General features: G+C 45.9%; 1 protein-coding gene across 1 annotated transcript in view; it reads left to right on the top strand.

Annotated features, from left to right (window-relative positions):
- The window catches only part of nxn (nucleoredoxin), a 172,720-nt gene that overhangs the window by 92,762 nt on the left and 57,349 nt on the right, over window positions 1–22,609 (top strand). The window contains exons 3-5 of the mRNA XM_072243105.1: window positions 3,748–3,865; window positions 3,956–4,089; window positions 8,981–9,081. Coding sequence (XP_072099206.1) covers window positions 3,748–3,865; window positions 3,956–4,089; window positions 8,981–9,081 — 353 coding nt within the window. The remainder of the gene's footprint in view (window positions 1–3,747; window positions 3,866–3,955; window positions 4,090–8,980; window positions 9,082–22,609) is intronic.

Genomic DNA, 22,609 nt, shown 5'->3' on the forward strand with positions numbered 1-22,609 from the left:
CCAGCATTCCTTAGATACCCATCCATGACCTGTGACCGACCAGTGTATACAGACCCCCGAATTTTCTTGTGCCTCTGCGTCTGATATTGTATTCTTGCTTAGTCTGTGATATAATTAAATGTTAATTTGGCACAAACCACAATCTTAGACTTGCAGCTTCATTTCCCAATGGGCTTTTTGTTTAGGTATACTGAGGTTTCAGTTATCAAAATCGGACTTGTACAATGCTTCATAAAGAAGTGCCTGTTCTGTAGTCCGGATGCGCAGCCAAGCTGAGTGAAGCAGTCAGATACGAGGCTACCCCACAAGACTCCTGCAAATAGAAGACATATTCTTCCTGGTCTTCATTTTCTCATTCCGTCTTCTCGCTGGTACCATCAGAGAGCAGGTTCTGGAGCCCGAAGATGTGCATACAATCTTTTAGGATCAGATTCTTTCACTCCGCTATCAGACTTCTGAATGGACTGTGAGCACTACCTCACTTTTTGTCCTTTTTCTGTACTCCTTTATTTCATATTTCTTAATGTGACTTGTAATTTTTTATGTATTGCATTATACGGCTGCCACAAAGCAACAAATTTCACAACATAGGTCAGTGATAGTAAATTTAATGTGCCTTCTGATTTACTTTCCCACTGCTCTGTTAAACACTGAAAATCCTGAAAGACCTCTCATTTGGTTCATAAACACGAGATTCTGCTAACGGTGGAAATCAGGAGTAACGCCCCAAATCGGGAGGAGGAGAAGATGGTGGCGCATCGCAGTGCGCGCGACCTCTCTGGTGATGAATAGCTGTAATCTGTCAAGTAGGAGGCCGTGCACAATCCTGATTTGATGGAGACGGACGTGAGAAGCACGGAGGAACATCTGGAGAAACTTCTGAAATGCCTGTTTTGCTGCCGTTGCTACTGTGTGATCCGAAATCTCCGGAGGGGAAGGCCCCGAGTCCTTGGCTTTGCCTGTTGCTTGGCGGCCGGGGCGGGGTCGAAGCGCTCGGCAGAGATGGTGCTCAGTGCTCAGTATCGGAGGGCTGGTCAGAGGCTTGAAGTTTTCAGACGGACTCAGAGTCGGACTGTGGTCGGGTGCTTCCAGGATGCTGCATCGGCAAGTTTGCGGCGCTGGAAGCTCATGGCAGGGAGAGTTTCTTCCTTCTACCGTCTGCGTGAGATGTTGCGGCTATTGGGACTTTGAGACTTTTTTTTTTACCGTGCCCATGGTCTGCTCTTAATCAAATTATGGTATTGCTTTGCACTGTTGTAACTATGTGTTATAATTATGTGGTTTTTGTCAGTTTTAGTCTTGGTCTGTCTTGTGTTTCTATGATATCATACCGGAGGAACATTGTATCATTTTTTAATGCATGCATTTCTAAATGACAATAAACGAGGACTGAATGTCCTCATAATCGTAAAAAAAATGCTGGAGGAACTCAGCAGGCCAGGCAGCATCTATGGAAATGAATAAACAGTTGAAGTTTTGGCCCAAGACCCTTCATCCAGACTGGAAAGGGAGGGGGGAAAGCAGCTAGAATAAGAAGATTGGAGGGGGGGAGTAAAAGCTGGCAGGTAATAGGTAACATGAGGTGGGGGGAGAGGGGATGAACTAGGAAACTGGGATGTGATTGGTGGATGAGGTAGGAGGAATCTGATTGGAGAGTGGACTGTGGAAGAAATGGAAGGGGGAGGGGCACCAGGGAGGTGTGGGGAAGAGACGCGGTAAAAGGGGAGCCAGAGTGCGGAATAGAAAAATAGAGAAGGAGGAGGGGGGAGAAACTACTAGAAGCTGGGGAAATCAGTGTGCATGCCATCAGGTTGGAGGCTACCTAGACGGAGTTTGGCATTTGGTTCACCTGCTTCTGTTGTCTGTTCCCCATCTTGAGCTCACCGAGTCTCTGTTCCTGAGCAATTTTTAAACTCAACAGAGTTCACAAGAAAATTCATTCGACTTCCACATAGCGTGTAAAGGAAAAGCAGAGGGTGGCATGGCAATATAGCGGTTCGTGTAATGTCATTACAGCACCAGCAACTCAGGTTCAAATCCCACCACTGCCTGTTAGTAAGGTGTTTGTACATTCTCAATTTCCTCCCACATTCCAAAGACACAGGGCTTAGTAAGTTAATTGGTCATGTGGGTGTAATTGGGCAACACAGAGTCATTTGGCGGGAAGGGCCTGTTACTGTGCTGTATCACAAATAAATATATTACAGCTGTTTGGACTGAGAAGTGGCTTGTGCCTGGAAGATAGAGGGTAGTGGTTGAAGGGACTTTTTGAGTTGGAGGTCTATAATTACAGTAGTGGTGTTTTGCAGGGACCTCTGCTGTTTGTCATGTATATAAATGACCTGGATGATAATGTAGACAGGTGAATTTGTAAGTTTGCGGATGATACCAAGCTTGATGGAGTTGTGGATAGTGTAGAAGACTGGTAAAAAGTTACAGCGCGATCTAGACGATTTGCAGCAGTGGGCAGAGAAATGGCAGATGGAGTTTAACCCAGATAAATGTGAAGTGTTGCACCTCACTAGGGCAGTACACTGTTAAAGGGCAAGATCATTAACAGTGTTGCTGAGCGGAGAGATCTTGGGATCTAAGTTTATAGCTTCATGAAAGAGGCTACACAGGTCGATAAGGTGGTTAAGAAGGCTTATGGAATGCTTGTTTTTATTAGTCGAGGCATTGAGTTCAAATGTCAAGAGGTTATGTTGCAACTTTATAAAACTCTGATTAGGCCACCTCTGGAATACTGCATTCAGTTCTGTTCACCCCATTAGAGGAAGGATGTTGAGGCTTTGGAGAAGGTGCAGAAGAGGTTTACAAGGATGCTGCCTAGTTTAGAAGGCATATGCTAAAATATGAGAGGCTGTACATGGGTTGTTTTCTCTGGAGTAGTGGAGACTGAGGGGAGATCTGATGAGGTTTATAAGATTAGGAGAGGCGTAGATAGAGTAGACAGGGAGTATCTGTTCCCAGGATTGAAATGCCTAATACCAGAGGGCATGCATTGAAGCTGAAAAGGGGGATGTGAGGGGTAAGTTTTTTTCACTCAGAGAGTTGTGGAATGTTCTTCCTGTTGTGGTGGAGGCGAATACATTAGAGGTTTTTAAGATGCATTTGGATAGGTACACGGGTGTCAGGAAGCTGGAGGGACGTGGACATTGTGTAGGTAGGGGGGATTAGTGTTTGGGTGTTTTGATGTGCTTTTGAGCTGGTTCAGCACAATGCTGTGGGCTGAATGGCCTTTTCCTGTGCTGTACTCTTCTATGTTCAAGCAATCTGCTCGAGGATTTCAGCAAGTCAAGAAGCTTCTGTTTGGGGAGAAGGAACTATCAGTGTTTCAGGTTGAAACACTGGTTTGGACAAACCTTTGTTCAAAGTTCAAATTAAGTTTATTATCAAAGTACATATATGCCACCATATAAAACCCTGAAATTTGTTTTCTTGCTGGTATACTCAATAAATCCATCATAGAATAGTAATGATAGAAAGAATGAAAGACCACGCCAACTTGGCGTTCAACCAGCTGCTGCTTCTATGAGATGTTGGGGCCTTGGAGGGAGACTTTCTGAGGTAAATGTTGGGGCCTTGGAGGAAGACTTTCTGAGGTAAATGTTGGGGCCTTGGAGGGAGACTTTCTGAGGTAAATGTTGGGGCCTTGGAGGGAGACTTTCTGAGGTAAATATTAGGGCCTTGGAGGGAGACTTTCTGAGGTAAATGTTCAGCTGAACAGATGTTATTTTCCAATTTCAGGTGAAGCTGTGGAGCAAGTATAAAGTGACCAATGTCCCCACGCTCATCTTCATCGAGGGGAGCACCGGGAGGATTGTGAGCAGGAACGGGCAGCTGATCATTCGGGACGACCCAATGGGTAGGTATTGCCAGGCGGGTGAGGACACGAGATGGCCGTGGACCTCCAGCCTTTTGCAGCCTCGCTAACCTGGTCCGTTGCCTCCAACAGGCTCCGAGTTCCCCTGGGGTCCCAAGTCGTTTGGCGAAATCATGGCCGGCCCTCTGATTAAGAACAGCGGGCAGGTGGTGAACAGCAGTGAGTTGGATGGCAGCTACGTTGGCATTTACTTCTCTGCCCACTGGGTAAGACTGATAAACATCCAGAAGAGTGTATTTGGTCCCTGCTCTTTGTAAATTTATAAATGAAGAAGTGGGAGAATAGGTTAGTAAGATTAGTGGTGTGCAGGATAGTGTAGAAGGCTGTCAGGGGTTACAGTGGGACATTGACAGGATGCAGAGCTGGGCTGAAGCGTGGCAGATGGAGCTCAATCTGGAAAAGTGAAGGTAGACGTGGGGTTAATGGCAGGATTCTTCACCGCCTGGAGGAAAAGTGAGATCTTCGATCTACGTCCATGAAACTCTCAAAGCTGCATTAAAATGATTGAGTGGTTAAGAAGGCATTTGGTGCGTTGGCCTTCATTAGTCAGGGGACTGACTTCAAGAGACGTGAGGTAATGTTGCAGCTCTATAAAACTCTTGTTAGACCACACTTAGAGTGTGCTGTTCAGTTCTGGTTAGCTCATTATGCGAAGGATGTGGAAGCTTTAGAGAGGGTGCAGAGGAGATTTATCAGAGTGCTGTCTGGATTAGAGAACATGTCTGAAGAAGAAATGTTGAGCGAGCTTAGGGCTTTTTTCTGTGGAGCAAAGGAGGATGAGAGGTGACTTCATTGCAGTGTGTAAGATGTTAAGAAGCATAGATAGACTTCACAGCCAGTGCCTTTTTCCTAAGACAGCAGTGATTACTACAAGGGGGCATAATTTTAAGGCAATTGGTGGAAAGTTTGGTGGTGGGGTGGGGAGTCAGAGAAAGATTTTTTACCCAGAGTGCTGAGTGCGTGAAACACAGTGTCAGTGGTGGAGGAAGAGGCAGATACATTAGGGACATTTAAGAGACTCTTAAACAGGCGCATGGATGAAAGGAAAACTGGAGGGTTTTGTGGGAAGGAAGGGTGAGATTGCTATTCGAGTAGGTTCAAAGGTCGAGGGCTGAAGTGTGCCATGTATTGGGGTCCCCTGGTACCACCAGCACCTCACCACCCCAGCCCGGGGTTCTCATGGAGGGCTTCTCTCTCAACTCCAGATTGTCTCCTCACATTAACAGCATCATGGAGCTGCACAGCACGGAAAACAGGCCCTTCGGCCCATCTTGTCTCTACCATCCAAATTGTCAGACTGAGCTAGTCCCAATTGTCTGCATTTGGCCACGTTTCCTCGAAGCTTGTCTTGTCCATTACCTGTTGCTACTTAATTTCCCAATTGAGATTAATAAACTATTTCCTTCTTCTTCTTCTTCTTCATGCTCATCCTCATCATCCTCTCCCCCCCCCCCCCCATCCAAGTCTCTATTGAAGGCCACAATTGTAACCGCTTCTACCACTTCCTCGGGCAGCTTGTTCCAAGTAGCCACTACCCTCTGTTGTCCCTCAGGTTACTTTTCAGTTACTAGTCATTGTGCACCACAGTGCAGAATCAGGCCCTTCGACCCATCTGGTCCATGTTAGCCTGGCCTTTTCCCTGGTCCCATCTACCTGCACCCCTTCCATTCATGTACCTATCCAAATTTCTTTTAAATGTTGAAATCAAACCAATATCCACCGCTTTTGTTGAGTGAAGAAGTTTCCCTTCAGGTTCCCCTTAAATATTTAACCTTTCACCATGGACCAACAGTATGACCTCTCATTTTAGTTTCACCTGACCTAGGGGCAAAAAGCCCGAATACACTCATAACGTCTCTCCCCCTCATAATTCTGTGTTCCTCTATAAGACCTCTCCTCGTTCTCCTACGCTCCAGGACATAAAGTCCTAACCTATTCAACCTTCCCTTATAACTCAGGTCCACCAGTCCCGACTACATCCTTGTAAATTTTCTCTGTACTCTTTCAATCTTATTTACAGCCTTCCTGTATGTAGATGACCAGAACTGCGCACAATATTCTAAAGTTGTCCTCAGCAATGACACAAGCAACTTCCAACATTACATCCCTATTCCTGCACTCAGTGCTATAACTGCCAGTGTCCCAGAAGCTCTCCTTACAATCCTGTCTACCTGTGACACCACTGTAAAACTACCGAATCAGGGAGAGTTAGCTACTTTGCCTCTCTGCCCCTTTACTTAAGAGATTAGAGAGATTAACTTTATTTGTCACATGTAAATCAAAACATACTATGAAATGTGTAATTAGAGTCAACGACCCACACAGTCTGCAAATGTCGCCATGCTTCCGGTGCCAGCATAGCGTGCCCACAACTTATGAGTCTTTGGAATGTGGGAGGAAACCGGAGCACCCAGAGGAAACCCTTGCAGTCACGGGATGAACGTACAAACTCCTTACAGAGAGCTTTGTGAGGCCGTCCTGTGCAGGTGCTGACAGAAGCCCTGTGTTGGCAGTGGGAGTGGCACTCAGTGGGCGCTCGAGGGTCATGATTGACCCGAGGAGCTGATTGGCCTCCCTCCATGCCGGGTGCTTCCATTGTACATTAGTGGTCAGTGCAACACCTCACAGAGCCAGTGATCACTGGTCAGGGCACAATTCCCTCTCCTGTCTGTAAGGAGCTTGCACTGCGGGCTAATGTGATGAGTGGAAACACTGATGTTGAGTTGGGGTTCAGTTTAAGAGACTGCTCTGATGTGTTGACATAATGATGTCAAGTTACTTTTACCGTACTTTTTCTGTGCTTATTTGACAATAAAGGAGTTGCCACGGCTTCCCATGAGCTTAAAACTCCTCTGCTGTTTTATTTACAAGAGCCTAGAGTACGTTCTCCTCGTGAGCACGTAGGTTACCTCCGGGTGCTCGGGTTTCCTCCCACATTCCAAAGGTGTGCAGGCAAGGGTTAATAAGTTGTGGGCGCTGGAAAGGTGGTGATACTTGTGGGCTGTCCCCAGCACATTCTCAGATTGTGTTGGTCGTTGACACAGGACAATGCATTACACTGTATTGATTACACTCAACACACATAAAAGTTGCTGGTGAACGCAGCAGGCCAGGCAGCATCTCTAGGAAGAGGTACAGTCGACGTTTCGGGCTGAGACTCTTCATCAGGACTAACTGAAAGAAGAGCTAATGACAGATTCTCCCTCTGTCCCTCTCACTATACCCCTTGCCCATCCTCTGGGCTTCCCCCCCTCCCCCTTTTCTTTCTCCCTAGGCCTCCTGTCCCATGATCCTCTCATATCCCTCTTGCCAATGACCTGTCCAGCTCTTGGCTCCATCCCTCCCCCTCCTGTCTTCTCCTATCATTTCGGATCTCCCCCTCCCCCCCCCACTTTCAAATTTCTTACTAGCTCTTCCTTCAGTTAGTCCTGACGAAGGGTCTCGGCCCGAAACGTCGACTGCACCTCTTCCTGGAGATGCTGCCTGGCCTGCTGCGTTCACCAGCAATTTTTATGTGTGTTGCATGAAATTCCAGCATCTGCAGATTTCCTCGTATTTGCATTGATTACACTGCATGTTTCGATATACATGTGGGAAATAAAACTAATCTTTATCTTTAGAGTTAGACAGCATGGGAACAGGCCCTTTGGCCCAACTTGTTCCTGCTGACCAATATTTGGACCATTCCCCTCAGAACTGTTCCTATCTACGCACCTGCCCAAAAGTTATTCTAAGTGTTGTCACTGCAGTTGCCTCTACCACCTCCTCTCCACGGGGGAGGGAGTGGGGATGGGGCGAGGCCTTGGAGAGTTGAGTGAACTCGGAGGGAGTAGTTGCCTGGCTGGGGGGTGGTGGGTACCGTGCTAGGACACAGGCCGCAGAGTCCTGGGTGAGCGGGAGACAGCGGGACCAGAATCAATCCCTCGGCCGTACCTCCTGACCACCGTTTCCTCTCAGCACCCTGCAGAGCTTCTCCAGCCGCTTTCCTGTCAAAATTGTTTGCGTTGCCCTCTTAAGCAGTACATATAGCGGAGGCAACAGCTGTAGAAGTAAGTTCGAGCCGGGGCCGGGGGAGTTTAAATTTGCTTTGAATGCATTCCAGCCATATCTAGCATCCGTGGGAAATTCAGCTCCCCCACTCCCGGGGTGGTTATAAATCTCGGAGTGCGGCACGCTGTGACAAGGCAGGGTCTGGGTTCGATTTGGAGAGGTACAGGCAAACACAAAGAAAAGAGGCCAAGTGCCGGGTATTAATGGAGTTGTGAGTGAATGAGGGCATCTGTGATGAGGAGCATGCTGTTAAAAATGCACATCCCATAGCAGTGTTGTACAGAGGCCAGCTGTCGCTCACTGGCATTAACCCTCTCCTACACTGCCATCGTAAAGAGCATCCTCACTCCAGCCATTAGTGTCTGGTCTGGTGCAGTGTCCTCTCACGATGTATGAGGATGATAGCGAACGGTCAGGTCAGCCGAAAAGGTCACTGGTTGCAGTCATCCGTCACTGCAGGACTGGTATGTGTCCAGAACAAAGAAATGGGCAGAAATAATCATTGTGGACACTACCCACCCTGTAAACCTCCTTTTCCAAACGCTCACTTCTGGAAAAAACTATAGGTCTGTTAAAACAAAAAATTTTGCACCATCTTAAAAGTTTTTCTTCCCCCCAGGCAATTAATCTGATCAACCATTCTAGTTAGACCCCCCCCACCCCCTCTATCTATTAACCCCATCACTGCACTGTAAACACTTTAAACCATGTTTTATAATGTTCTTGCATTGTGGTATTTCAAAGTTCGAAGTATATTTATAATCGAAGTATGCATACCATATACAATCTTGAGATTCATCACCTTGCAGGCAGCCACAAAACAAAGAAACCCAATAAAACCCATTTTAAAAAAACACGTTTTAATTCCATATTTGTACTTTGACCTCTAAACTTTATTAGCTTATATGTAAATTTTTTTTGTAATTCTTCATTATTTATGAATTTTGAATGTTGTGCGTCGCACTCTTACCAACGTACTATAGCAAATTCCAAATGCATGTAATGGTACGTGGTGAATAAAGTTGACCTTTGAACTTTTTCATGCAGTGCCCTCCTTGCAGAGGCCTTACCCGTGTACTCGTGGAGACATACCGCAAAATCAAAGAATCAGGGCAGAAGTTCGAGATCGTTTTCGTCAGTGCCGACAGGTACAAGTGCTCGTTTTACTGGGGCTGGTTTGGCCATGGGTTTTGTAAGTTCTTCCTGATTGACTGATGGCGTTGGGTGGGGAGGGTGAAATGGCAGTGCTTGCGGGGGGTGTTTGGGTGATTTTCAGAAGCAGCGGAGAATGCCTCGGGAGCCCAGTTTACCAGCAATCACTTGGATCTACCTGTCACCCACCAGTTTTGGCTCAGCCCCACCCTTCCACCTCTGGATGTTGATCATCTCCCCTCAACGGTTTAATTGGGGCAACTGATGTGGACTGGGGCGCTTAGGTGAAGGATGTCCCGACGGCCTGCGTTGGCTAGTGGCACGGCACTGAACTGAACATTACTGGTTTGATATTTGATATTCTACGTGTTGTTTGCTTGTTTATTTTCTGTTCGCACCCAGTTTTGTTCTTTTTTTAATCGCGCATTGTGCGTTTGACCTTTCCTTGAACAGGTTCCATGGTGTTTCTTTGTTCCGTGGCTGCCCGTGGGAGGACTAATCTCAGAGTTGAATTCTGTGGACATACTTTGATAATAAATGTACTTTTAATGCTTGAAACCCTTTATCTTCAGAAACAGTATCGGGTTTATAATCACCGACATATGTTGTGAAATTTGTTGTTTTGCAGCAGCAGTACAGAGCAATACATAAAAATCACTAAAAGTTACAAAAATATATAAAAAGCACGAACATGAATAACATAGTGTTTATGGACCATTCAGAGATCTGATGGCAGAGGGGAAGAGGCTGCTCTGAAATTGTTGAGTGTGGTATATCCTTCAGTGGAGACTTAGGGTCTTGACCCAAAACCTCAAATGTCCTTTTGCCTCCGTAGATGCTGCCCGACCTGCTGAGGTTTTCCAGCTTTTTATCTTTTGCTCCAGATTATAACATCTGCAGTCTTGAATCTCCTTTCGTCTTCAGAAACATTCACCTCATAACCATCAAACCTTGGTGAGAAGCTGTTCACTCTATAACTATGTTGGGTTCCCATGATAGGTCATAGATTTACTCTGTCTAACTACTTTGTGAGGCCCTGGAGTCATACAGCACAGAAACAGGCCCCTCAGCCCAACTTGTCCATGCTAATCAAGAGACCTTCCCAAGCTAGCCCCGTTTTTCTGTGTTCTGCCCATCTCCAAACAAGGGGTTCCCAGCCTTTTTTTTATATAAGCCATGGTGCCTTACCACTATCCGAGCGGTCTGTGGCTCCCATGTTGGGAACCCCTGCTCTAAACCTTTTCTGTCCATCTCCCTGCCTTTTAAAGATTGTAACTGTACCCGCCTTCACCACTTCCTCTGGCAGGTCGTCCCATATGCCCACTGCTGTGTATTCAATATTTCAGGTACATTTGAGTAATCTTGTATATATTGATTGATTAACCATTCTTGTTCGTTTAAACAATTATGGGTTATATGTAAAAATATGTTAATTGCATATGTCATCACACTTCCACATGATACGGGCGTGTTTCGCTTAAAGACGAAGTTACACCTGTTTTTCAGAATTTCATGTCTTCCTTTGAGTTAGTTTAATGTTTTTAAGTTACAAAGCCCACCATCCTCTGTGTGGGAAAACATGCCCCTTTAATCCCCTTTTAATCTAACCTTATACCTAATTTTCTCCCTCTAGTTTTAGTCTCCCCTATCCTGGGACTACGCCAAAGTATGCTCCCCCCGCCCCATTATTTATAAACTTTTATAGGCAGTAAACTTGGCTTTGACTTTGACTGTGAATTTGAAGGTCACTCCCCATCGTGTTTCGTTCAAGGGGAAAGAGTCCCAGCCTATCCAGTCTGATCAGTAGTGCCAGGGGGTAACGGGCACAGGAATGATATACTGCAATTACAATGTCATTCTCACTGGGTGAAACACTCCAAAGTGCATGCCAGGAGTGTGATCAGGTGAGAAAAGCAATTACCGAGGAGGTAAATTACTAGAATAGTCTCCAGATGTGATTGTGAATCCCACCACAGATAATGGGGATCTTCAGTTCCTATAATGCAGAACTGTACAACAGAGAAAGAGGCCCTTTAACCCACAATATCTGTGCTGAACACGATGTCAAATTAAATTAAATGTCTTCTGCCTGTGTCCCTCCACTGAGGGATCCATGTCCTTCTATTCTCTGAATATTCATCCCAACCATTTTTATGCTATGGCAGCCCCCCCCCACTCTGTATAAAGAAAAACTTGCCCCAGGTATCTCCTTTAGGCTCTTCCTCCCTCTCACCTTAAATACATGTCCTCTTGTGTTTGACATCTCTATCCTGCAAGAAAGATTCTGACTGTCTACCCTATTTGTGCCTCTCATGGTCTAATAAACTTCTGTCACGTCTCCTCTCAGCCTCCAGCACTCCAGGGAAAACAGAAACAGCCCAACCTCTCTTCGTAGGGCACGCAGACAACACTGTGATAGAACCCTTCTGCTCCTTTCCCAAAGTCTCCGCATCCTTCCCACAACAGGGTGACCAGAACTGCAGACGTTTCTTCGTGCCGCCTAATTAAAGCTTCTTTTTAATTCAGTAATTGAAAAGCTCATCACACTATAGCACATAGTCACACTGCTTGAAAACTGGCCCTTCAGCCCATCAAGTCAGTGCTGTGTACCAAATGTCCATATATACTTAATACCCTGTTTGTTTTGGGAGCAATAAACCCTGCCGTCTCTTGAATTTCCACATCCACGTCCATCCCATAAGCGTCACACCTTGGTGAGAAGCCTTTGCTTATGAGGAAGGGTTGAGCGAGGTAGGGCTTTTCTCTTTGGAGCAAAGGAGGATGAGAGCTGACTTGATAGATGATAAGACCATAAGATACAGGAGCAGAATTAGTCCTTTTGGCCGATGGCCTCTGCTCTGACATTTCATCATGGCTGATCTATTTCCCTTTCAGCCCCAATCTCCTGCCTTCTCCCTGTATCCCTTCATGCTCTGAACAATCAGGGGTCTATCAACCTCTGCCTTATGTATACCCAATGATTTGGCTCCCACAGCCGTCTGTGGCAACCTATTCCACAGATTCACAGCTCTCTGCCTAAAGAAATCCCTCCTCATCTCTGTTTAAGTGGACCTCTCTGTTCTGAAGCTGTGCCCTCTGGTCCTAGACTCTCCCACCGCAGGGAACATTCTTTCCACATCCACTCTATCGAGGCCTTTCAACATTTGACAGGTTTCAATGAGATCCCCCCTCATTCTTGTGAATTTCAGTCAGTACATGCCCAGAGCCACCAAATGCCATCAAATCATATGATAAGCCTTTCAATCTCGGAATCATTTTCAGGAACCTCCCTTGAACCCTCTCCAATATCAGCACATCCTTTCTTAGATAAGGGACGGAAAACTGTTCACGATACTCCAAGTAGGGCCTCACCAGTGCCTTATAAAGCCTCAATATTACGTTCTTGCTTTTATATTCTAGTCCTCTCAAAATGAATGCTAACATTGCATTTGCCTTCCTCACCACTGACTCAACCTGCAAGCTAACCCTTAGGGAACCCTGCACGGGGACTCCCAAGTCCCTTTGCACCTCAGTTTTTTGAATTTTCTCTCCATTCAGAAAATAGTCAACTCTTTAATTTCTTCTACCAAAGTGCATGACCATACACTTCCCGACACTGTATTCCATCTGCCTTTTCTTTACCCATTCTCCTAAGTCCTTCTGCAGCTTCTCTACTTCCTCAACACTACCTTCCCCTCCACCTACCTTCATATTGTCTGCAGACTTGGCCACAAAGCCATCAATTCTGTCACCATGTTGAGAGGCAAAGATTTAGTGAACAGCCAGAGACTTTTCCCCAGGGAGGAAATGGCTAATACGAGATAATTTTAAGGTGATTGGAGGGTAGTCTAGGGGAGTGGTGGCAGAAGTGGGTTTTTTTTTTACACAGAGAGTGGTAGGTGCATGGAATGCACGGCCAGGGATAATGATAGACGCTGAGGGAAGGGTTAGATTGACCTCTGAGAAGGGTTGGCACAAAATTATGGGCTGAAGAGCCTGCAGTGTTCTGTGTTCACTCGACCAAACCACTATGAAGCTGGTGATGGCCAACAGGAGAGCAAAGTGAATGGGAGGGAGTAAGTACAGGATAGGTGACAGAGAATCGCACAGCTTGGTACCATCAGCAGTGGGCACAGACTGAGGAAGCGGGTGATGAAGAACGGGTCGGGGTAGAGAGGCACAGGGTAGGTCAGAGGGATGAAGCCTCATAGATGATACAACATGGAAATTGGCCCTTCGACCCATTTCAAATTTTTGTTTGTGGAATGGTGGATAAGGAGAGTGGCATGGCGGCCTAGTGGTCGCCACAATCACTTTACAGCACCAGGGGTCTCAGATCAGGGTTCGATTCCCGCCGCAAATTTGTACATTCTCCCCATGACGCGGGTTGCCTCTGGGTTTTCTCCCACATTCCAAAGATGAGTGGCCCAACTGGCCTAATTCTGTTCCTATGTCTTAGGATCTATTTATGGTTACGGTTTGGGTTCTGGGCAAACTGATCTATGTATGGACAGAGTTTGGGTTCTGGGCAGACTGATCTATGTATGGTTAGGGTTTGGGTTCTGGGCAGACTGAGCTATGTATGGACAGAGTTTGGGTTCTGGGCAGACTGATCTGTGTAGGGACAGGGTTTGGGTTCTGGGCATACTGTGTTGGCACTGGAAATGTGGGCTGCCCTGGCACAATCCTTGGACTGTGTTGGTTGTTGACGCAAAACAATGCATATTACTGCATGCTTTACTGTACATGAGGCAAATAAAGCTACCCATGATCTTTATCTCTTTATCTGATGTGTGAGTGGGAATTGGTACTTGTTAAGATTGGGCTGAGTATGGAGATACGGAAGGACAGAGAGACAATGGGATGTAGGCATTAGGCAAAATACGATGAAGGGGAAGGACAAGGCAGGGACAGTGATCCAATATTGTTATGCCTATTGTTGGGTTGGTGGCATGGAGATAATGCCTCTACCAAAGGAGATGTAAGGTGCTCTTCCCTCTGCCAGTCTGCAGGTCACCCTTGGGCAAAGTGTAGCACCTGCTTAGCCCCCCGATCAGGGTCATGGGAGCATCTGGTGCATATCACAAGTCCTGGTTATGTGACCACTGACACCAGGCAGACAATCTCTGAAGAGTACCGATAATGGCTGGAGTCACCCGTCTTGTAAAGACACTGCCCAGATGGAAGGCAACGGCAAACCATTTCTGTAGAAAAAAATTAGCCAAGAACAATCATGGTCGTACGACGCGGCGCATAATGACGGTGATGATCATTGTCAACCACATTGTCTGTGTTCCCCTGTTCCTTTGGCCTTTGGAACAGATTCTCTTTATTTATTTAACCTTAATCTTTTGTGAAAAGGGACCTAGTGCTTTCCTGGCCTATATGATGAATAAACTCTTCTCGGACTTCCAGCCGGGTACAGGTATCGGTTATAACCTATTGTTATAACCTGTTGTTATTTTGACACTCTATCAAATCCTTTTGTAGCACAACCCTGGATTCTCTCGTAAGTCCATGTAAATAATTATGGAATCATACAGAATGTAAACGGGCCCTTCGTCCTGTCAGGTCCCTGCTGATCAAGAGCCCCCTTATGTTCATTAGTCCTTAAACTTTTTATTTCTCTCTTGCTCCCATCAACCTCTCCCCAGTTCTGCCACTGACCCAGACACTGGGGGCAATTCCCAGTGTCAGTTAACCTACTGACTCACAAACACAAGAGACTCTGCAGATGCTGGAAATCCAGAGCAACACACACAAAATGCTGGAGGAACTCAGCAGGTCAGGCAGCGTCTATGGAGAGGAATAAACAGTTGACGTTTCAAGCCGAGGCCCTTCATCAAGTCCGAAAAGTAAGGGGGCAGAAGCCAGAATGAAAAGGAGAAATAAAAAAGAATAAAAAGAAGAAATCCACTGGAAGAGGACAGTACACTTTGGAGGAAAGGGAAGGAGAAGGGAAACCAGAAGGAAATGATGGCCAGGTGAGGAGAAGAGAAGGAGTGAGAAGGTAACCAGGATGGGAATGGAAAAAGAGAGAAGGAGAGGGGGGAGAAATATCCAGAAGTTAGAGAAATCATTGTTCATGCTGTCCGAACTGAGAATACCCCGGTGGAACATGAGGTTTTGCTCCTCCTACATGAGATTGGCCTCATCGTGGTATTAGAGGAGCCCATGGACAGACATGTCGGAATGGGAATGAGAAGTAGAATTCAGATGGATGATCAATGGGAGATCCTGCCTTTTGCAACGGACAGACAAAACTAATCAATAAGCTTCAAAACATTGGCCTCAATACTTTCTTGTGCGATTGGATCCTCAATTTCCTCACTTGCAGACCCCAGTCAGTTCAGATTGGCAACAGCATCTCCTCTGTGATCTCCATCAGCAGAGGTGCACCACAGGTTTATGTGCTAAGCCCCCTGCTCTACTCGCCTGTTACTTATGACTGAGTGGCCATGCACGGATCCAATGCCATGTTTGCAGACAACACCACTGTTGTAGGCTGAATCAAAGGTGGTGTTGAATCAGCATGCACAAGGCAAATTGAAAACCTGCTGTAACAACAACCTCTCACTCAATGTCAGCAAGACCAAGGACCTGATTATTGACTTCAGGACGAGGAAAGCAGGGGTCCACGAGCCAGTCCTCACCATTCGTCTTTGAGAGGTGGGAGGAAACTCACGTGACCATAAGGAGAGCATTCAAACTCCACACAAACAGCACCCAGGTCCCTGGCACTGAGAGGCAACAGCTCAACCAGTGCACCACCGTGCCAACCAGTTCCTTGGAAAAATCCGAGTAAATCATGTCTGTAATGTCATACCCTGAACTGGACAGCAGTGGAGTGGGGCTTTGAAGTTTGGTCAGCTTACTTCCTTCCTTCGAAGCTGTTATAGATAGATAGATAGACATACTTTATTGATCCCGAGGGAAACTGGGTTTCGTTACAGTTGCACCAACCAAGAATAGAGTATAAATATAGCAATAGAAAACCATAAATAATTAAGTAATAATATGTAAATTATGCCAGATGGAAATAAGTCCAGGACCAGCCTATTGGCTCAGGGTGTCTGACCCTCCAAGGGAGGAGTTGTAAAGTTTGATGGCCACAGGCAGGAATGACTTCCTATGACGCTCTGTGTTGCATCTCGGTGGAATGAGTCTCTGGCTGAACGTACTCCTGTGCCCACCCAGTACATTATGTAGTGGATGGGAGACATTGTCCAAGATGGCATGTAACTTGGACAGCATCCTCTTTTCAGACACCACTGTCAGAGAGTCCAGTTCCATCCCCAGAACATCACTGGCCTTATGAATGAGTTTGTTGATTCTGTTGGTGTCTGCTACCCTCAGCCTGCTGCCCCAGCACACAACAGCAAACATAACAGCACTGGCCACCATAGACTCGTAGAACATCCTCAGCATCGTCAGGACCTCAGTCTCCTCAGGAAATAGAGACGGCTCTGACCCTTCTTGTAGACAGCCTCAGTGTTCTTTGACCAGTCCAGTATACAGAGACAAGTTCCAGATGCAAGCAAAGCTCTGGAAGGTGATCCATAGGGAGTGGCTTTCCCTGCAGAAGGCTGAAGTTGACTGTAGATTATGACATATGGTCAACCAGGGACTGTCAGATTGAGTGTAGTCGTCCAATTTTCTGTCAGCACCAGGGAAGAGTATTGATCTAAGTAAAGTAAATTTATTTTCAAAGTACATGTATGTCCTTGGGTTCATTTCTTTTTTCCAGTTACATCTCTTTCACAGATCAACCTTCCCCACACAGTCTCAGCCACTAACATCAGCAGATGTCAGTTTCTCTTGGTCTCAACCCTACAAAGGCATTCTCTTCATCTTTCCTATCGCCCACAATTGTTACATTGAGGACATGTTAGAGCTCTAACATTCCATGGTTCTAAAGATCATTGACACTCTCACTCCAGTGTGGACAACAAGCATTCTTGGGGCAGCGGAAGATCTGTCCCAGTATACCTCTAGTCTCACTATTGTGGCTTCTGTGTGAGGATTAAGTAAGCAATGGAATTGAGTAGGGTCATAGAGAAGGACAGCACAGAAACAGGCTCTTCGGCCCATCTAGTCCATGCTGAAACCATTTAAACTGCCTGCTCCCGATGACCTGCAACAGGACCGTAGCCCCCCATATCCCTGCTGTCCGTGCACCTATCCAAGATTCTCTTAAATGTTGAAATTGAGCTTGCATGGACCACTTGTGCTGGCAGCTTGTTCCATGCTCTCACGGCCCTCTGAGTGAAGAGGTTTCCTCACATGTTCCCCTTAGGAGTAAGCTAGGGCTTTACTCTTTGGAGAGGAGGAGGATGAGAGGAGACATGATAGAGGTGTACAAGATAATAAGAGGAATAGATAGAGTGGATAGCCAGCGCCTCTTCCCCAGGGCACCACTGCTCAATACAAGAGGACATGGCTTTAAGGTAAGGGGTGGGAAGTTCAAGGGGGATATTAGAGGAAGGTTTTTTACTCAGAGTGGTTGGTGCGTGGAATGCACTGCCTGAGTCAGTGGTGGAGGCAAATACACTCGTGAAGTTTAAGAGACTACTAGACAGGTATATGGAGGAATTTAAGGTGGGGGCTTATATGGGAGGCAGAGTTTAAGGGCACAACTTTGTGGGCTGAAGGGCCTGTAATGTGCTGTACTATTCTATCTTCTATTAAACTTCTCACCTTCACCATTAACCCATGACCTCTGGTTGTAGTGCCACCCAATCTCAGTGGGAAAAGCCTGCTTGCATTTACCCTATCTATACCCCTCATAATCTTGTGTACCCCTATCAAATAACCCCGCAATCTTCTACATTCTAAAGAATATAGTCCTAACCTATTCAACCTTTCCTTATAATTTAGGCCTTCCGGATCCAGCAATCTTGTTTGGGAAGGTGACCAAAACTACATACAGTACTCCAAGCCAGGCTTCACCAACGTCTTGTACAACTTCAACATAACATCCCATCTGCTGCACTTAATGCATTGATTTATGAAGGCCATTGTGCCAAAAGCTTTCTTTACAACCCTATCTACCTCTGACACCACTTTCAATGAATTATGTGTCTGTATTCTCAGATAGTTAAAATGCATTTTATTGTCTCTATGGTAAAGTTTGAAGTGCATGTTATCAGATGTTTTATATATAAAATATAAGAACGGGGACTTGTATAGGAACTGGAACAGATAGAATATAAGAATAGTGACTTAGAACTGTAAATAACACTAGAGGCAAAAAAGACTGCAGATGCTGAAGTCTGTTCAAAGTACAAAATATATTTATTATAAAAGTATGTATATATTATACAACCTGGAGGTTTGTCTCCGTGCAGGCAGCCACGAAACAAGAAACCCAAAAGTTTACTGACAGACACTCAATGTGCAGAGAGAGAGAGAAACAAAAACAGAAATCGTGCAAACAAAAGTAAGCAAATAGCATTTAGAATGAAAGTGAGTCAGACATGAAGCCTGGAGTAGGCCCACAGCCTGAGCCTCAGTTCAGCACATAGCAGCGTAAATGTTTCTGAGCCCAGAGCAACCTGAGCAGGCCCACAGCCTCAACCTCAGTGCAGAGAGTGGAGTGAACATTGCAGATCAGCTAGCAGAACTGGTCCGATCCTTGCCTCTAGTCTTAGCACCTGGTCTGGCCTAGTGTTTAAATGGCCCAAACATCAGGTTATTCCTCCCTTTAGGACTCAGGCCTTATCACCTCGACATGCACTGGACCTGGACCCTGTCGCCACATTCTGGCCCTGTGCCCGACCATTCTAAATCGGCTCAGTGCTCGATCGATCAAACCTCGCTCCCAGTCAAGGTGAATGGGCCCTGAATTGCCCCTCCTCCGCTCTGACATTTCTCCAATTCACAAGTCCCGACTCCATATTGAACATGCCTCTACCTTGCTCCAATTCCTCCTCAAAAATGCCTCAACCTCCCTCCGACTCTCTATCGCATCCGCGTGCTTCAATCCTGGACTTGGCCTCGCCTTCGCACACCTCTTCATTTGTTTGCGGTAATCATTTACCATAATCTGGAGCAATACACGAAGTATGGGGGGGGGGGAATTAACCACATTACGGATTGAAATCCTGATGCAGTGTTTAGACCCGAAAATGTTGATAATTCCTTTCCCTGCATAGATATTGCTTGAACCTCTGAGTTCCTAGTCAGACTAGAGGTTGAGAATTTTGTGCTGTTCTGGTTACCACATTGATGTAATTGCACTGCAGAGGATGCAGACTAGATTTATGAAGATTTTCAAAGTTCAAAGTAAATTAGATTATCTAATCTAAATTTATTATCAAAGTACACACGTCACCATGTACAACTCTGAAATTCAATTTCTTGCGGGCATGCTCAATAAATCCATAATAGAATAATAATCGTAATAGAATCAATGAAAGACCGCACCGACTTGGGCATTCAACCAGTGTGCAAAAGACAACTAGTTGTGCAAATACAAAGAAAAAAGTAATAAATAAGTAAGCAATAAAGACCAAGAACATGAGGTGAAGAGTCCTTGAAAGTGAGCCTATAGGTTGTGGGAACTTTTCAGTGATGGGCAAGTGAAGTTGAGTGAGCCCAGTGGTTGAGGGGTAATAACTGTTCCTGAACCTGGTGATGAGTCCTGAGGCTCCTGTACCTTCTTCCTGACAGCAGCAGTGCGAAGAGAGTATGACCTGGATGTGGGGGTTCCTGATGATTTTCATGATTCCTTTGTGAGCCCCATTCCTCTGGGTAAGGGAAGGGATAGTATTCACTCAACATTATTCCCCTGTCCCATTCTGAGAAAGCCCACTGCCTCCAACACAGCAGCTGTGTGACTTTCCAATTTGCAAATTCCTTTTTTTTAATCAAAATAAAATTTATTCAAAATTTTCAAAAATTCACAAAAAATAAACTCTGCAATACCTTTCATTCTTACAGTCATAGACAATGTTTTTAAGTGGTGTTTTATTATGTTCCTTAAAACCATTAAGACTGTTGCCATTCACCTGGCCCCCTGTGGTTGTATACCACTACAATGATTGAGGAACTCTCTCTCCTAACCCGGCCTCTCCCTGTCCAGTAGCAGAAGAACCCTGCACTGTGTTCCTTCCCCATCGAGTCCTCACGGTGACTGCACCAAGCTTCAGTGAGTTCCTGGAGCCTGGAACGTGCCAGCCGCCAGCGTTCCTCCACGGACGTCTCAATGTGCTGGTCGACCAACAGAGTTTGGGCAGCCCGAAGGGCATCTTTCACTGAGCTGGCTGATCTGCCAGCAGTACTTGACGTCCGTCTCCTCTGTCAGGCAGCTGCTCAGGATGAATTGTGGCACGGGCCCCCTTTGCATCTTTATCCACACCCCCTTCGCAAACCCATAGTTGGCAAAGAGGTGACTGAGTTTAAAATGGAGCACTGACCCAGTACTGACTGGCCTGAGAAGATTAAACAGCATGATGAGATTGGATGTGTGTGGTGATCAAAGGTCAAACATTTATTTCTTTATTTGATTTAGAGATACGGTAACAGGCCCTTCTGGCCCAACAACCCCACACCCTTATGACCAATTGACCTACTAACCCGTTTACTGTGAAGGGTTAGCTTACTTGTTGGTCAAAAGCCACTTCTACTGTGCCAGTCATCGATTGGCCCATTTGCAGGATGCAGCACCTCTTTCCCCATTGGTTGCACGATGTCCGGACTCAGGCTCCTAAGGAGCTTTCCTTTGTCTCTGAGCACTCACCTTCGCACTGAGGTCGTGATAGTGCTGAAGAACCATTGGGAAAATGTGCTGCAGATACAGAAGGGCCCACATGCACTCGTAGCTAAGTATCTGGGTGTTGAATGTTTGGTTTTGTAGTTGTGTAACTTGGGGAGACTTAAAGTACCTGCTACTGAATGTTTAGTATCATAGCTTGTGTAACTTAGGGTGGCTTAGATGTTAGGTTGAATATTTTACTGTTTGTCTGTAAGTGAATGGTTAATGTGCTCATTGGTAATCAGTGTCTTGTGTCTCACTCGCCAAACCCGTGAATCTGCTTCCTCGTAACATCTGTGCATCTCTGGGATGCCGGAGGAAACCCACACTGCCACGGGAAGAACATACAAACTCCTTAAAGACAGCAAGGGGAATTGAACCTGGGTTGATGGCGCTATAATAGCGTCCGACTAACCACTACGCTACCATGCCACCCCACATTGTGAGGGGTTGCTGGATGATTTGCTAAATTGAGGAATGTATTCAGACAGAGCTGGAAAAGTGTGTAAGAGCTGTGTCAATCATTAATTATCTTACTAATCATCTGTTGTGGGGCCTGGTCAGGTTGAACTATGACACAGGCCCTTACTTCTTCCTTGACACTCTCTTGCTCTGGTCCTTCAGTGTGAGACTCACAAGTGCCCACACACATTAAACTGGAGTGAGACTAACCAAAGCCTTTCACACTAGGCCGGCAAAAAAGAGAAGAGCAGTCTGTAGTGGAACTGAGCTGTTGGTGTTGAATGGCCGTGGAGCACCCCTTTCCTCAATCAGTTACTCAGTGAAGTCTTCTGTATCAAAGGATCAGCTGGACAAGCGACATTAAATGTGCATTACATTTGATGAAAATACAGGTGACATAGAAAAGGCTGTAGGAACATAGCTCGGTTCCAAGCTCCCTCTGTAACCACAACTTTGTACTTAGTAGAGTGAGACCTTCTGAAGCTCGATGCTGGAGTGTTTTCAGAAACTGGATTTACCAGGCAAAGATTGCAGACATAGTGGTATAACACAGAAACAGGCCCGTTGGTCCACTGACTCCAAGGTGAAGATCACCAGCTTTGCACTAACCCTGTACTCAACCCATTTTTCTTCTTGGAGACACAAGTGATTCTGCATTGCTGGAAATCTTGAACAATACACAGAGTGCTGGAGGAACTCAGCAGGTCAGGCAGCAGCTATGGAGGGAAATAATCTCTCTCTCTCCCTATCTCCCTCTAATCTCTCTCCATCTCTAACTATCTCCCTGTCTATCTCTATCACCCTATCTATCTCTTATCTTCCTATCTATCTCTATTCTATCTCCCTATCTATCTCTCTCTCCCCCACACTATCTCCCTATCTGTCTGTATCTCCCTGTCACCCTACCTATCTCTATCTCCTTATCTCCCTATCTAGCTATCTCTCTCTGCCATATTTCTTGGGTCTACAAGTTGCTAGTCAGTGGTGTAGCAGATAGTGAGGATATGTGGGTTGGCGGTTTGATTATACGCTGTACGTTGTTCCCAGTGTGTAAGTGAGTGGCAGAGTCCAGGGGATTTCTTTGGCATGTGAAAGAGAATAGGTTATGTGGGGAATGTGACCGGTGGGATTGTTCTAAAGGGTCAGTATAGACTTCATGGGCTGAATGGCCCCTTTCTCCATCATAACAAATGGCAAGTCAGGGTGGTGTTTGCATTCATTGTCTTTGTCGTCAGGCATGTTAGCTAGTGTACAGCCAGTGAGTGATACAACACAGTGTGTGTCTATGTGACAAGCTCTCTAATCAA

Source organism: Mobula birostris, chromosome 25, assembly GCF_030028105.1.
Source record: "Mobula birostris isolate sMobBir1 chromosome 25, sMobBir1.hap1, whole genome shotgun sequence".
Taxonomy (NCBI): domain Eukaryota; kingdom Metazoa; phylum Chordata; class Chondrichthyes; order Myliobatiformes; family Myliobatidae; genus Mobula; species Mobula birostris.